Below are 15,214 nucleotides of genomic sequence, written 5' to 3' on the forward strand. Positions count from 1 at the left end.
TTACCCACACGTCTCTCTGTTACCCACACGTCTCTCTGTTACCCACACGTCTCTCTGTTACCCACACGTCTCTCTGTTACCACAAGCCCCTCTAAATGCAAAACTAATGAACATGTAAAAGCCATGGGAGTGTGTGATTTTTGGAGGGAATCTCCTAACAGGGAATATATTTAACTACATGACAAATAGGAGATTCCTTTAATGAACCAGCCAGCCAGCCAACCAGCCAGCCAGCCAACCAGCCAGCCAACCAACCAGCCAGCCAAACAACCAACCAGCCAGCCAGCCAGCCAGCCAACCAGCAAGCCAAACAACCAACCAGCCAGCCAACCAGCAAGCCAACCTTCCAACCAACCAGCCAACCAACCAGCCAGCCAACCAACCAGCAAGCCAGCCAACCAACCAACCAACCAGCCAGCCAACCAACCAGCAAGCCAGCCAACCAACCAGCCAACCAGCCAACCAACCAAACAGCCAACCAACCAAACAGCCAACCAGCCAACCAACCAGCCAACCAACCAAACAGCCAGCCAGCCAACCAGCAAGCCAAACAACCAAATAGCCAGCCAGCCAACCAGCAAGCCAACCTTCCAACCAGCCAACCAACCAGCCAGCCAACCAACCAGCCAGCCAGCCAACCAACCAGCAAGCCAGCCAGCCAACCAACCAACCAGCCAACCAACCAACCAGCCAAACAGCCAACCAACCAAACAGCCAACCAACCAGCCAGCCAGCCAACCAACAGCCAACCAACCAAACAGCCAACCAACCAAACAGCCAACCAGCCAACCAACCAGCCAACCAGCCAACCAACCAACCAACCAGCCAAACAGCCAACCAACCAACCAACCAGCCAGACAGGCAACTAGCCAGCCAACCAGCCAGCCAGCCAGCCAACCAACCAGGCAACCAACCAGCCAGACAGGCAACTAGCCAGCCAACCAACCAGCCAACCAACCAACCAACCAGCCAGCCAGCCAACCAACCAACCAGCCAGCCAGCCAGCCAGCCAGCCAGACAACCAACCAACCAACCAGCCAAACAGCCAACCAACTAGCCAGCCAACCAACCAGCCAACCAACTAGCCAAACAGCCAACCAACCAACCAGCCAAACAGCCAGCCAACCAACCAACCAGCCAGACAGGCAACTAGCCAGCCAACCAGCCAGCCAGCCAACCAGCCAGCCAACCAGCAAGCCAACCTTTCAACCAACCAGACAACTAACCAGCCAGCCAACCAACCAGCCAACCAACCAACCAACCAACCAACCAACCAGCCAAACAGCCAACCAGCAAGCCAACCTTCCAACCAACCAGCCAACCAACCAACCAGCCAAACAGCCAACCAACCAACCAGCAAGCCAACCAATCAACCAGCCAGACAGGCAACTAGCCAGCCAGTCATCCAGCCAACCAACCAACCAGCCAGCCAACCAACTAGCCAACGGCTTCTGGTATGCTTCAGAGCACCCAGACCCAAAAACATCTATTTATGCATGTGAATGACTTTCAGTCAGGCAAACAATTAACTGAGAGAGAAAGAAGCAGAGAGAGAGAGAGAGCAAGAGAGCAGTGGCCCACTTCTAGAGCTGTAAGGAAAACTCTCTGTGTTGTGTGACTGTCAGTGGCAAAAGAAGGAGGGAGGGAGGAGTAGGGAGAAGAGAGATGTAGGGAGGGAGGAGTAGGGAGAAGAGAGATGTAGGGAGGGAGGAGGAGAGAGAAGAGAGATGTAGGGAGGGGAGGAGGAGGGAGAAGAGAGATGTAGGGAGGGAGGAGGAGGGAGAAGAGAGATGTAGGGAGGGAGGAGGAGGGAGAAGAGAGAAGTAGGGAGGGAGGAGGAGGGAGAAGAGAGATGTAGGGGAGGGAGGAAGAGAGAGAAGAGAGATGTATGGAGGGAGGAGGAGAGAGAAGAGAGATGTAGGGAGGGGAGGAGGGAGAAGAGAGATGCAGGGAGGGAGGAGGAGAGAGAAGAGAGGGAGGGAGGAGGAGGGAGAAGAGAGATGTAGGGAGGGAGGAGGAGGGAGAAGAGAGTTGTAGGGAGGGAGGAGGAGGGAGAAGAGAGATGTAGGGAGGGAGGAGGAGAGAGAAGAGAGATGTAGGGAGGGAGGAGGAGAGAGAAGAGAGATGTAGGGAGGGAGGAGGAGGGAGGGAGAGAGAGAGAGGGAGGGAGGAGGAGGGAGAAGAGAGATGTAGGGAGGGAGGAGTAGGGAGAAGAGAGATGTAGGGAGGGAGGAGGAGAGAGAAGAGAGATGTAGGGAGGGAGGAGGAGGGAGAAGAGAGATGTAGGGAGGGAGGAGGAGGGAGAAGAGAGATGTAGGGAGGGAGGAGGAGGGAGAAGAGAGATGTAGGGAGGGAGGAGGAGGGAGAAGAGAGATGTAGGGAGGGAGGAGGAGAGAGAAGAGAGATGTATGGAGGGAGGAGGAGAGAGAAGAGAGATGTAGGGAGGGAGGAGGGAGAAGAGAGATGCAGGGAGGGAGGAGGAGAGAGAAGAGAGGGAGGGAGGAGGAGGGAGAAGAGAGATGTAGGGAGGGAGGAGGAGGGAGAAGAGAGATGTAGGGAGGGAGGAGGAGAGAGAAGAGAGATGTATGGAGGGAGGAGGAGAGAGAAGAGAGATGTAGGGAGGGAGGGAGAAGAGAGATGTATGGAGGGAGGAGGAGAGAGAAGAGAGATGTAGGGAGGGAGGAGGGAGAAGAGAGAGGCAGGGAGGGAGGAGGAGAGAGAAGAGAGGGAGGGAGGAGGAGGGAGAAGAGAGATGTAGGGAGGGAGGAGGAGGGAGAAGAGAGTTGTAGGGAGGGAGGAGGAGGGAGAAGAGAGGGAGGGAGGAGGAGAGAGAAGAGAGATGTAGGGAGGGAGGAGGAGTGAGAAGAGAGATGTAGGGAGGGAGGAGGAGAGAGAAGAGAGGGAGGGATGAGGAGGGAGAAGAGAGGGAGGGATGAGGAGGGACAAGAGAGATGGGGGGAGGGAGGAGGGAGAAGAGAGATAGAGAGAGGGATGAGGAGGGAGAAGAGAGGGAGGGATCAGGAGGGACAAGAGAGATGGAGGGTGGAGGAGGGACAAGAGAGATGGGGGGAGGGAGGAGGGAGAAGAGAGATAGAGAGAGGGATGAGGAGGGAGAAGAGAGGGAGGGATGAGGAGGGAGAAGAGATGGAGGGATGAGGAGTGAGAAGAGAGGGAGGGATGAGGAGGGAGAAGAGAGGGAGGGATGAGGATGGACAAGAGAGATGGAGGGAGAAGAGAGATGGAGGGAGGAGGAGGAGAAGAGAGGGAGGGAGAAGGAGGGAGAAGAGAGGGAGGGAGGAGGAGCTAGAAGAGAGATGGAGGGAGGAGGAGGGAGAAGAGAGATGGAGGGAGGAGGAGGGAGAAGAGAGATGAAGGGAGGGAGGAGGAGGGAGAAGAGAGATGGAGGGAGGGAGGAGGAGGGAGAAGAGAGATGGAGGGAGGAAGGAGGAGGGAGAAGAGAGATGAAGGGAGGAGGAGGGAGAAGAGAGATAAAGGGAGGGAGGAGGAGGGAGAAGAGAGATGGGAGGGAGGGAGAGGAGGAGGGAGAAGAGAGATGGAGGGAGGGAGGAGGAGGGAGAAGAGAGATGAACAGGGCAAAGAATCTTCAAATGGCAGTAGTTGTCTACATGATAATGAGAGGTCAACTTACAGAGTCTCCAGGCTGTGAAGGCCGTCAAAGCACTGCGTTCCCAGGGTGCGGATTCTATTGTTATTGAGATGCCTGCAGAGGAATGCAAAGAGAACAGTCAGAGAGACACACCCACACAGCCCGGGACAGGACAGCTGATTGGCTGGGGAGGGAAAACAAAGGGAGGGGGAGGGGGGTTGGAGACTGGGGAGAGGGTGAGGGCGGGGTGAGGAGGAGGGAGAGGGTGAGGAGGAGGAAGAATGGGGGAATCTGCCCCCTTGTCTCCTTGTTCCTCCCCAAGGCTTCACTCATTACATACAAATTAGTGGCAGTGTATAGGAGACTTGCATACTGTATGATTAGACAGAGCAGTGTGGAGGGATGTGGAGGGATGTTTGCTACGCAGAATAACAAAGCTGTTAAATGGTATATGACTAGAGGAGGATAACACCATGAAACTTAACGCTAACTGAGACTGACACAGAACATAACGAAGAGAGGAAGAGAACACGTCCTTTTGACCAGTTCAATGACGAATGAAATGAAACCTTCTGGGGGAAAAACAAATCAACAGACATGGTTGTCAGTAACTGTTGCTCGTCGTTTTAGTGGAAGTGGCTCTGTCAACTGTCTGGAAGTGGCTCTGTCAACTGTCTGGAAGTGGCTCTGTCAACTGTCTGGAAGTGGCTCTGTCAACTGTCTGGAAGTGGCTCTGTCAACTGTCTGGAAGTGGCTCTGTCAACTGTCTGGAAGTGGCTCTGTCAACTGTCTGGAAGTGGTTGAACTGTCTGGAAGTGGTTCTGTCAACTGTCTGGAAGTGGCTCTGTCAACTGTCTGGAAGTGGAAGTGGCTCTGGGAGCTGTCTGGCCCCAGGACACAGTCAGCCCACAACCCTCTCTCTATATCTCTTCTGTCTCTGACCCCAGGACACAGTCAGCCCACAACCCTCTCTATATCTCTTCTGTCTCTGACCCCAGGACACAGTCAGCCCACAACCCTCTCTATATCTCTTCTGTCTCTGACCCCAGGACACAGTCAGCCCACAACCCTCTCTATATCTCTTCTGTCTCTGACCCCAGGACACAGTCAGCCCACAACCCTCTCTATATCTCTTCTGTCTCTGACCCCAGGACACAGTCAGCCCACAACCCTCTCTATATATCTCTTCTGTCTCTGACCCCAGGACACAGTCAGCCCACAACCCTCTCTATATATCTCTTCTGTCTCTGACCCCAGGACACAGTCAGCCCACAACCCTCTCTATATATCTCTTCTGTCTCTGACCCCAGGACACAGTCAGCCCACAACCCTCTCTATATATCTCTTCTGTCTCTGACCCCAGGGCACAGTCAGCCCACTGCTGGGCATATAATATCATAGAGGATATCTATCAATTCAATTCAATTCAAGGGGCTTTATTGGCATGGGAAACATGTGTTAACATTGCCAAAGCAAGTGAGGTAGATAATATACAAAAGTGAAATAAACAATAAAAATTAACAGAAAACATTACACATACAGAGGTTTCAAAAGAATAATGACATTACAAATGTCATAAAATGTATATATACAGTGTTGTAACAATGTACAAATGGTTAAAGTACAAAAGGGGAAATGAATAAACATAAATATGGGTTGTATTTACAATGGTGTTTGTTCTTCACTGGTTGCCCTTTTCTTGTGGCAACAGGTCACAAATCTTGCTGCTGTGATGGCACACTGTGGTATTTCACCCAGTAGATATGGGAGTTTATCAAAATCGGGTTTGTTTTCTAATTCTTTGTGGATCTGTGTAATCTGAGGGAAATATGTGTCTCTAATATGGTCATACATTTGGCAGGAGGTTAGGAAGTGCAGCTCAGTTTACACCTCATTTTGTGGGCAGTGTGCACATAGCCTGTCTTCTCTTGAGAGCCAGGTCTGCCTACGGCGGCCTTTCTCAATAGCAAGGCTATGCTCACTGAGTCTGTAAATAGTCAAAGCTTTCCTTAAGTTTGGGTCAGTAACAGTGGTCAGGTATTCTGCCACTGTGTATTCTCTGTTTAGGGACAAATAGCATTCTAGTTTGGTCTGTTTTTTTATTAATTCTTTCCAATGTGTCAAGTAATTATCTTTTTGTTTTCTCATGAGTTGGTTGGGTCTAATTGTGTTGCTGTCCTGGGGCTCTGTGGGTTCTGTTTGTGTTTGTGAACAGAGCCCCAGGACCAGCTTGCTTTAGGGGACTCTTCTCCAGGTTCACATCTCTGTAGATGATGGCTTTGTTTAGGAAGGTTTGGGAATCGCTTCCTTTTAGGTGGTTGTAGAATTTAACATCTCTTTTCTGGAGTTTGATAATTAGCGGGTATCGGCCTAATTCTGCTCTGCATGCATTATTTGGTGTTCTACGTTGTACACGGGGGATATTTTTGCAGAATTCTGCATGAAGGGTCTCAATTTGGTGTTTGTCCCATTTTGTGAATTCTTGGTTGATGAGCGGACCCCAGACCTCACAACCGTAAAGGGCAATGGGTTCTATAACTGATTCAAGTATTTTCTGCCAGATCCTAATTGGTATGTTGAATTTTATGTTCCTTTTGATGGCATAGAATGCCCTTCTTGCCTTGTCTCTCAGATCGTTTACAGCTTTGTGGAAGTTACCTGTGGCGCTGATGTTTAGGCCGAGGTATGTGTAGTTTTTTGTGTGCTGTAGGGCAACGGTGTCTAGATGGAATTTGTATTTGTGGTCCTGGCGACTGGACCTTTTTTGGAACACCATTATTTTGGTCTTACTGATATTTACTGTCTACCCTGAGTGTGTGTGTGTGTGTGTGTGTGTGTGTGTGTGTGTGTGTGTGTGTGTGTGTGTGTGTGTGTGTGTGTGTGTGTATGTGTGTGTGCATGTGTGTGTGTATGTGTGGTTGTGTGTGTGTTTGTGTGCGTGTGTGTGTGTGTGGTTGTGTGTGTGTTTGTGTTTGTGTGTGTGTGTGTGTGTGTGTGTGTGTGTATGTGTGTGTGGTTGTGTGTGTGTGCGTGTGTGTGTGTGTGGTTGTGTGTGTGTGTTTGTGTTTGTGTGCGCGTGTGTGTGTGTGTCTGTGTTTGTGTGCGTGTGTGTGTGTGTGTGTGTGTGTGTGTGTGTGTGTGTATGTGTGTGTGTGTGTGTGTGTGTGTATGTGTGTGTGTGTGTGTGTGTGTGTGTGTGTGTATGTGTGTGTGTGTGTGTATATGTGTGTGTGTGTGTGTGTGTGTGTGTGTGTGTGTGTGTGTGTGTGTGTGTGTGTGTGTGTGTGTGTGTGTGTGTGTGTGTGTGTGTGTGTGTTTGTGGTTGGTTGGGCGGGTTGGTTGGTTGGTTGGGCGGAGGTTATTACGAGGCCTTGGAAGGGGCAGAGATCCAGCCTAGACCGGGGCTGCTGTGGAGAGCGGATGCCCCTGGGCACCAAAGTCTTTGTGGCGGACGGAAGTTTGCCAGGAAAACAATCAGCCCCATCCCCCATCTCCTCTTCTCCTGGTCCTACTCTCTACCTCTGCCTGTCTAATGCTATCTGTGCTGCTTGCCCTGGACACGGTGAATCAGCCCTGCGAGCTTACTTCCTTCCTTCCTCCCAGGCTCTTAGGCCTGGCCGCATCGCATGGACCAACACACAGTCACACTGTGATTACCTCCACACACTGCTGGGAGCTGGGACAGACAGACAGACATCACCTCACTCACATCACCAGATTCAGATTCAGATCAGATTCAGATCAGGTTCAGATCAGATTGGAGAAAACTACCCCTATGAAGTCCCAGTGCAGTCCAACAGGTGATTTTCTCTGTGTTTTATATACATTTCCACACTATGAAGTTGGAATAATACTGTAGAATTGTGAAAATGATGATCATGTCCTTTTAGTTTAAGAGCTGTTTGAAAAGACCACCTGAAATTTCAGCCTGTTTTGGTGGGATGGAGTTTTTGGCCTGCCTGTTGACATCACCAGGCAGTAAATTAGTTATTAGACCAATAAGAAAGAGAGTTCCAAACCTCTCTGCCAATAACAGCTCGTTTTCAGTCTTCCCCTCCCCACTCAGACCACTCCCAGACAGTCCTAGATAAATCCTTTCTTGAGGAATTGCTCTTTTCCTAAGAAGCTATTTTTGTTTCTTTTAATTACCTATTTAATTGAAAACAATCCCAGTAAGATACAGTGTTACCCAGAAATGATTGGATATTGAGATAAAAATACCTGTATTGGACCTTTAACAACTTCAACAAGTGTTTGACAACTCTCTCTCCTGTGGCGTTGACAGATTTGTTTGACAGTTGGGAACAAACTAACTCCCTGAAGGCCTCAGGAGGGGATTCAAGAGACGTAGGAGAGGCTGTCATCACCTGAACGGACGCAATGTGTGTGTGTGTGTGTGTGTGTGTGTGTGTGTGTGTGTGTGTGTGTGTGTGTGTGTGTGTGTGTGTGTGTGTGTGTGTGTGTGTGTGTGGCCGTCATCCCCTGTCGGGAACTGAACGGAGGTGAACGGATGTTCTTTCATTCTGTTTTTCCAAAAAATGTAATCATCCCTTTTTCCTACACTCTGTCAATAAATATCCCCTCGTTTCAGCTTGGTGCTTTTGTGAATGGACTCTCTGTGTGTTGATTAATAAATAGAGGATGGTGGGACTGGGGAGGAGAGGAGGGGAGGAGAGCTGGAGGGAGGAGAGGGGATGGAAGGAGAAGAGGGGATGGAGGAGGGGGAATGGAGGGATGGCAGAGAGGATGGTGGGACTGGGGAGGAGAGGCCGGGAGGGAGGAGAGTTGAGGAAAGGAGAGCAGTAGAGCTGGAGGGAGGACAGAGGATGGAGGGATGGCAGAGAGGATGAGGGGTCTGATGGCAGAAGGGAGGATGAGTTAGAGAAGGGCAGACAGGAGGGAAAGAAGAAGAGACAGACAGGCTGTTGTCTAGTACACACAGGACCACCAGGCTGAAGAGGTTGGCCAGGGAAAGAGAGGGGGGATGGAGAGAAGGACAGAGGGAAGATGGAGGAAGAGAGGACACGGTAGTATCCAGTACTCACAGGACCACAAGGCTGAAGAGGTTGGCCAGGGAAAGAGAGGGGGATGGAGAGAAGGACAGAGGGAAGATGGAGGAAGAGAGGACACGGTAGTATCCAGTACTCACAGGACCACAAGGCTGAAGAGGTTGGCCAGGGAAAGAGAGAGGGTGGAGAGAAGGACAGAGGGAAGATGGAGGAAGAGAGGACACGGTAGTATCCAGTACTCACAGGACCACGAGGGAGGAGAGATTAGTGAAGGCCCGGTCAGGTATATGTGTGATTCTGTTGAGAGCCAGGGTCATGGCTTGCAGGGAGGACAGGGCCCCCAGGGCGTCAACCGGCACATCTGTCAAGGAGTTGTCATCCAGCCACAGGTGACGTAGAGACTGGAGGCCGTCAAAGCAGCCCCGAGGAACACTGGATATGTGGTTGGCATCCAGACGACTGGTCAGAGAGAGAGAGAGAGAGAGAGAGAGAGAGAGAGAGAGAGAGAGAGAGAGAGAGAGAGAGAGAGAGAGAGAACAGTACACAGACACTGTCAGTTAAACAGAGGACCACCTTGCAGGGTTTGGTCTGATGACATTTTGATATAAGAGCAGTGAGTTCTCTCAGGGCCCTTCGTCATTCAAGACCATTTCAACGTTCAACATGCCATCTGAATCTGAAGAATCTCACACATGATCTGTCCATCAACTCTCCCCAGCAGGAATAGAACCCAGACTAACACGGCGTGTGTTCCTCAGTTACAGGGAACTGAGCAGAACTTTATTCATTCATTCAAGGTTTCACCTGGGTGTTATTGAGAGGGAACGTTTGGCTTGGACTGGGCTGTGTCTATATACAGCCTATATCCAGTTATATACAGTTATATATAGTTATATACAGCCTATATCCAGTTATATACAGTTATATATAGTTATATACAGTTATATACAGTTATATACAGTTATATACAGCCTATATCCAGTTATATACGGTTATATATAGTTATATACAGTTATATACAGCCTATATCCCGTTATATACGGTTATATATAGTTATATACAGTTATATACAGTTATATACAGCCTATATCCAGTTATATACAGTTATATATAGTTATATACAGCCTATATCCAGTTATATACGGTTATATATAGTTATATACAGCCTATATCCAGTTATATACGGTTATATATAGTTATATACAGCCTATATCCAGTTATATACAGTTATATATAGTTATATACAGTTATATACAGTTATATACAGCCTATATCCAGTTATATACGGTTATATATAGTTATATACAGTTATATACAGTTATATACAGCCTATATACAGTTATATATAGTTATATACAGTTATATACAGTTATATACAGTTATATACAGTTATATACAGCCTATATCCAGTTATATATAGTTATATACAGTCTATATCCAGTTATATATAGTTACATACAGTTATATACAGTCTATATTGAGTTATATATATATAGTTATATACAGTTATATACAGTCTATATCCAGTTATATATAGTCTATATACAGTTATATACAGCCTATATCCAGTTATATCCAGTTATATCCAGTTATATACAGTCTATATCCAGTTATATATAGTCTATATACAGTTATATACAGCCTATATCCAGTTATATATAGTTATATACAGTTATATACAGTTATATACAGTTATATATAGTCATATAGAGTTATATACAGTTATATAAAGTTATATACAGTTATATACAGCCTATATCCAGTTATATATAGTTATATACAGTCTATATCCAGTTATATATAGTTACATACAGTTATATACAGTCTATATTGAGTTATATATATAGTTATATACAGTTATATACAGTCTATATCCAGTTATATATAGTCTATATACAGTTATATACAGCCTATATCCAGTTATATCCAGTTATATACAGCCTATACCCAGTTATATATAGTTATATCCAGTTATATATAGTTGTATAGTTAATCTGTCGTTCTGCCCTGAACAAGGCAGTTAACCCACTGTTCCTAGGCCGTCATTGAAAATAAGAATTTGTTCTAAACTGACTTGCCTAGTTAAATAAAGGAAAACATTAAAAAAAGAAAAAAAATATATATATATACAATTATATACACCCTATATCAAATCATCTATAGTCTATATCCAGTTATATATAGCTATAAACAGTTATATACAGCCTATATCAAATTATCTAATTATCTATAGCCTATATCCAGTTATATACAGCCTATATCAAATGATCTATAGCCTATATCCAGTTATATACAGCCTATATCAAATTACCTAATTATCTATAGCATACATCCAGTTATATACAGTTATATACAGTTATATACAGCCTATATAAAATTATCTATAGCCTATATCCAGTTATATACAGTTATATACAGCCTATATCCAGTTATATCCAGTTATATATAGTTATATACAGTCTATATACATTTATATACAGTCTATATCCAGTTATATCCAGTTATATACAGTCTATATCCAGTTATATATAGTCTATATCCAGTTATATCCAGTTATATACAGTCTATATCCAGTTATATATATATAGTCTATATCAGGTATATACAGTCTATAGACACAGTCTATATCCAGTTATATATAGTCTATTTCAGTTACATACAGTCTATATACAGTCTATATCCAGTTATATATAGTCTATATCAGTTATATACAGTCCATATCAGTTATATACAGTCTATATCCAGTTATATACAGCCTATATCCAGTTGTATACAGTTATATATAGTTATATACAGTCTATATACAGTTATATACAGTCTATATCCAGTTATATACAGTTATATACAGTCTATATCCAGTTATATATAGTCTATATCCAGTTATATCCAGTTATATACAGTCTATATCCAGTTAAATATATAGTCTATATCAGGTATATACAGTCTATAGACACAGTCTATATCCAGTTATATATAGTCTATATCAGTTATATACAGTCTATATCCAGTTATATACAGTCTATATACAGTCTATATCCAGTTATATATAGTCTATATCAGTTATATACAGTCCATATCAGTTATATACAGTCTATATCCAGTTATATACAGTCTATATCCAGTTATATACAGTCTATATCAGTTATATACAGTCTATATCCAGTTATATACAGTCTATATCAGTTATATACAGTCTATATCCAGTTATACACAGTCTATATCAGTTATATACAGTCTATATCCTGTTATATACAGTCTATATACAGTTATTTACAGTCTATATCAACTTATATACAGTCTATATCCAGTTACATACAGTCTATATCAATTATACACAGTCTATATCCAGTTATAAACAGTCTATATCAGTTATATACAGTCTATATCCAGTTATATCCAGTCTATATCCAGTTATATACAGTCTATATCCAGTTATATACAGCCTATATCCAGTTATATGCAGTCTATATCCAGTTATATATAGTCTATATCCAGTTATATACAGTCTATATCCAGTTATATACAGTCAATATCCAGTTATATATAGTCTATATCCAGTTATATACAGTCTATATCCAGTTATATACAGTCTATATCCAGCTATATATAGTCTATATCCAGTTATATCCAGTCTATATCCAGTTATATCCAGTCTATATCCAGTTATATACAGTCTATATCAGTTATATAGAGTCTATATCCAGTTATATACAGTCTATATCCAGTTATATATAGTGTATATCCAGTTATATACAGCCTACATATAGTATTATAGAGTCATTTCCCTTTTCTGTTCATGTAAGCGCTGGTTTTTCACTGTGGAGTATTTAGGAGACAGCCCAGGAAGAAAGAAAAACAAAGCCCAGATCCGCAAGACTAAAGAGAATGGGCAGTGGTTCATTCTAAAGTTGACTGTCAAGTGTGTGTGTGTATTCAGAATCACATGGAGGGTGTAGCACACTGACAGTGGGATGAATAGAGAGGTGCACGGCCCTCTTTCCAAACAAGACGAGGTTCTATCAAAAAAGTGCTTCAGGAAGGATGCAGCAGCCCTGTACCCTGCAAGGCTAACCCACAGTTTAAACACACTAATAATCCTGACAATAATATTACAACTAGATAAAGAAGAAGAAATTAGTTCCTATCCTAGTCAGCCGTGTGTAATGAGTTTCTATCCTAGTCATCCACGTGTAATGAGTTCCTATCCTAGTCAGAAGCATGTAATGAGTTCCTATCCTAGTCATCCACGTGTAATAAGTTCCTATACTAGTCAGCCGTGTGTAATGAGTTCCTATCCTAGTCAGCCGTGTGTAATGAGTTCCTATCCTAGTCATCCACGTGTAATGAGTTCCTATCCTAGTCAGAAGCATGTAATGAGTTCCTATCCTAGTCAGCCGCGTGTAATGAGTTCCTATCCTAGTCAGCCGTGTGTAATGAGTTCCTATCCTAGTCATCCACGTGTAATGAGTTCCTATCCTAGTCATCCGCGTGTAATAAGTTCCTATCCTAGTCAGAAGCATTTAATGAGTTCCTATCCTAGTCATCCACGTGTAATAAGTTCCTATCCTAGTCAGAAGCATGTAATGAGTTCCTATCCTAGTCAGCCGTGTGTAATGAGTTCCTATCCTAGTCATCCACGTGTAATGAGTTCCTATCCTAGTCATCCACGTGTAATGAGTTCCTATCCTAGTCAGAAGCATGTAATAAGTTCCTATCCTAGTCAGCCGCGTGTAATAAGTTCCTATCCTAGTCATCCACGTGTAATGAGTTCCTATCCTAGTCATCCACGTGTAATAAGTTCCCTATCCTAGTCAGCCGCGTGTAATAAGTTCCTATCCTAGTCAGCCGCGTGTAATAAGTTCCTATCCTAGTCAGAAGCATGTAATGAGTTCCTATCCTAGTCAGAAGCATGTAATGAGTTCCTATCCTAGTCAGCCGTGTGTAATGAGTTCCTATCCTAGTCATCCACGTGTAATGAGTTCCTATCCTAGTCATCCACGTGTAATAAGTTCCTATCCTAGTCATCCACGTGTAATGAGTTCCTATCCTAGTCAGCCGCGTGTAATAAGTTCCTATCCTAGTCAGAAGCATGTAATGAGTTCCTATCCTAGTCAGAAGCATGTAATGAGTTCCTATCCTAGTCAGCCGTGTGTAATGAGTTCCTATCCTAGTCATCCGCGTGTAATGAGTTCCTATCCTAGTCATCCACGTCTAATGAGTTCCTATCCTAGTCAGAAGCATGTAATGAGTTCCTATCCTAGTCAGCCGCGTGTAATGAGTTCCTATCCTAGTCAGAAGCATGTAATGAGTTCCCTATCCTAGTCAGCCGCGTGTAATGAGTTCCTATCCTAGTCAGAAGCATGTAATGAGTTCCTATCCTAGTCAGCTGTGTGTAATGAGTTCCTATCCTAGTCATCCGCGTGTAATGAGTTCCTATCCTAGTCATCCACGTCTAATGAGTTCCTATCCTAGTCAGAAGCATGTAATGAGTTCCTATCCTAGTCAGCCGCGTGCAATAAGTTCCTATCCTAGTCATCCACGTGTAATGAGTTCCTATCCTAGTCAGCCGCGTGTAATGAGTTCCTATCCTAGTCATCCGCGTGTAATGAGTTCCTATCCTAGTCAGAAGCATGTAATGAGTTCCTATCCTAGTCATCCACGTGTAATGAGTTCCTATCCTAGTCAGCCGTGTGTAATGAGTTCCTATCCTAGTCATCCACGTCTAATGAGTTCCTATCCTAGTCAGAAGCATGTAATGAGTTCCTATCCTAGTCATCCACGTGTAATGAGTTCCTATCCTAGTCAGCCGCGTGTAATGAGTTCCTATCCTAGTCAGAAGCATGTAATGAGTTCCTATCCTAGTCAGCCGCGTGTAATGAGTTCCTATCCTAGTCAGAAGCATGTAATGAGTTCCTATCCTAGTCAGCCGCGTGTAATGAGTTCCTATCCTAGTCAGCCGTGTGTAATGAGTTCCTATCCTAGTCATCCACGTGTAATGAGTTCCTATCCTAGTCAGCCGCGTGCAATAAGTTCCTATCCTAGTCATCCACGTGTAATGAGTTCCTATCCTAGTCAGAAGCATGTAATGAGTTCCTATCCTAGTCATCCACGTGTAATGAGTTCCTATACTAGTCAGCCGTGTGCAATGAGTTCCTATCCTAGTCATCCACGTGTAATGAGTTCCTATCCTAGTCAGCCGCGTGTAATGAGTTCCTATCCTAGTCAGAAGCATGTAATGAGTTCCTATCCTAGTCAGCCGCGTGTAATGAGTTCCTATCCTAGTCAGCCGTGTGTAATGAGTTCCTATCCTAGTCAGAAGCATGTAATGAGTTCCTATCCTAGTCAGAAGCATGTAATGAGTTCCTATCCTAGTCAGCCGCGTGTAATAAGTTCCTATCCTAGTCAGAAGCATGTAATGAGTTCCTATCCTAGTCAGAAGCATGTAATGAGTTCCTATCCTAGTCAGAAGCATGTAATGAGTTCCTATCCTAGTCAGCCGCGTGTAATAAGTTCCTATCCTAGTCAGAAGCATGTAATGAGTTCCTATCCTAGTCAGAAGCATGTAATGAGTTCCTATCCTAGTCAGCCGCGTGTAAAA

At 44.7% G+C, this 15,214-nt stretch overlaps 1 protein-coding gene across 1 annotated transcript in view; it reads right to left on the reverse strand.

Moving 5' to 3' along the window:
- LOC106594365 (leucine-rich repeat-containing G-protein coupled receptor 5A) overlaps window positions 1-15,214 on the reverse strand; it is a 193,308-nt gene that overhangs the window by 53,756 nt on the left and 124,338 nt on the right. The window contains 2 exon segments of the mRNA XM_045700214.1: window positions 3,650-3,721; window positions 8,860-9,075. Coding sequence (XP_045556170.1) covers window positions 3,650-3,721; window positions 8,860-9,075 — 288 coding nt within the window.

This window comes from Salmo salar, chromosome ssa17 (assembly GCF_905237065.1).
Source record: "Salmo salar chromosome ssa17, Ssal_v3.1, whole genome shotgun sequence".
In the NCBI taxonomy this organism is placed as follows: Eukaryota; Metazoa; Chordata; class Actinopteri; order Salmoniformes; family Salmonidae; genus Salmo; species Salmo salar.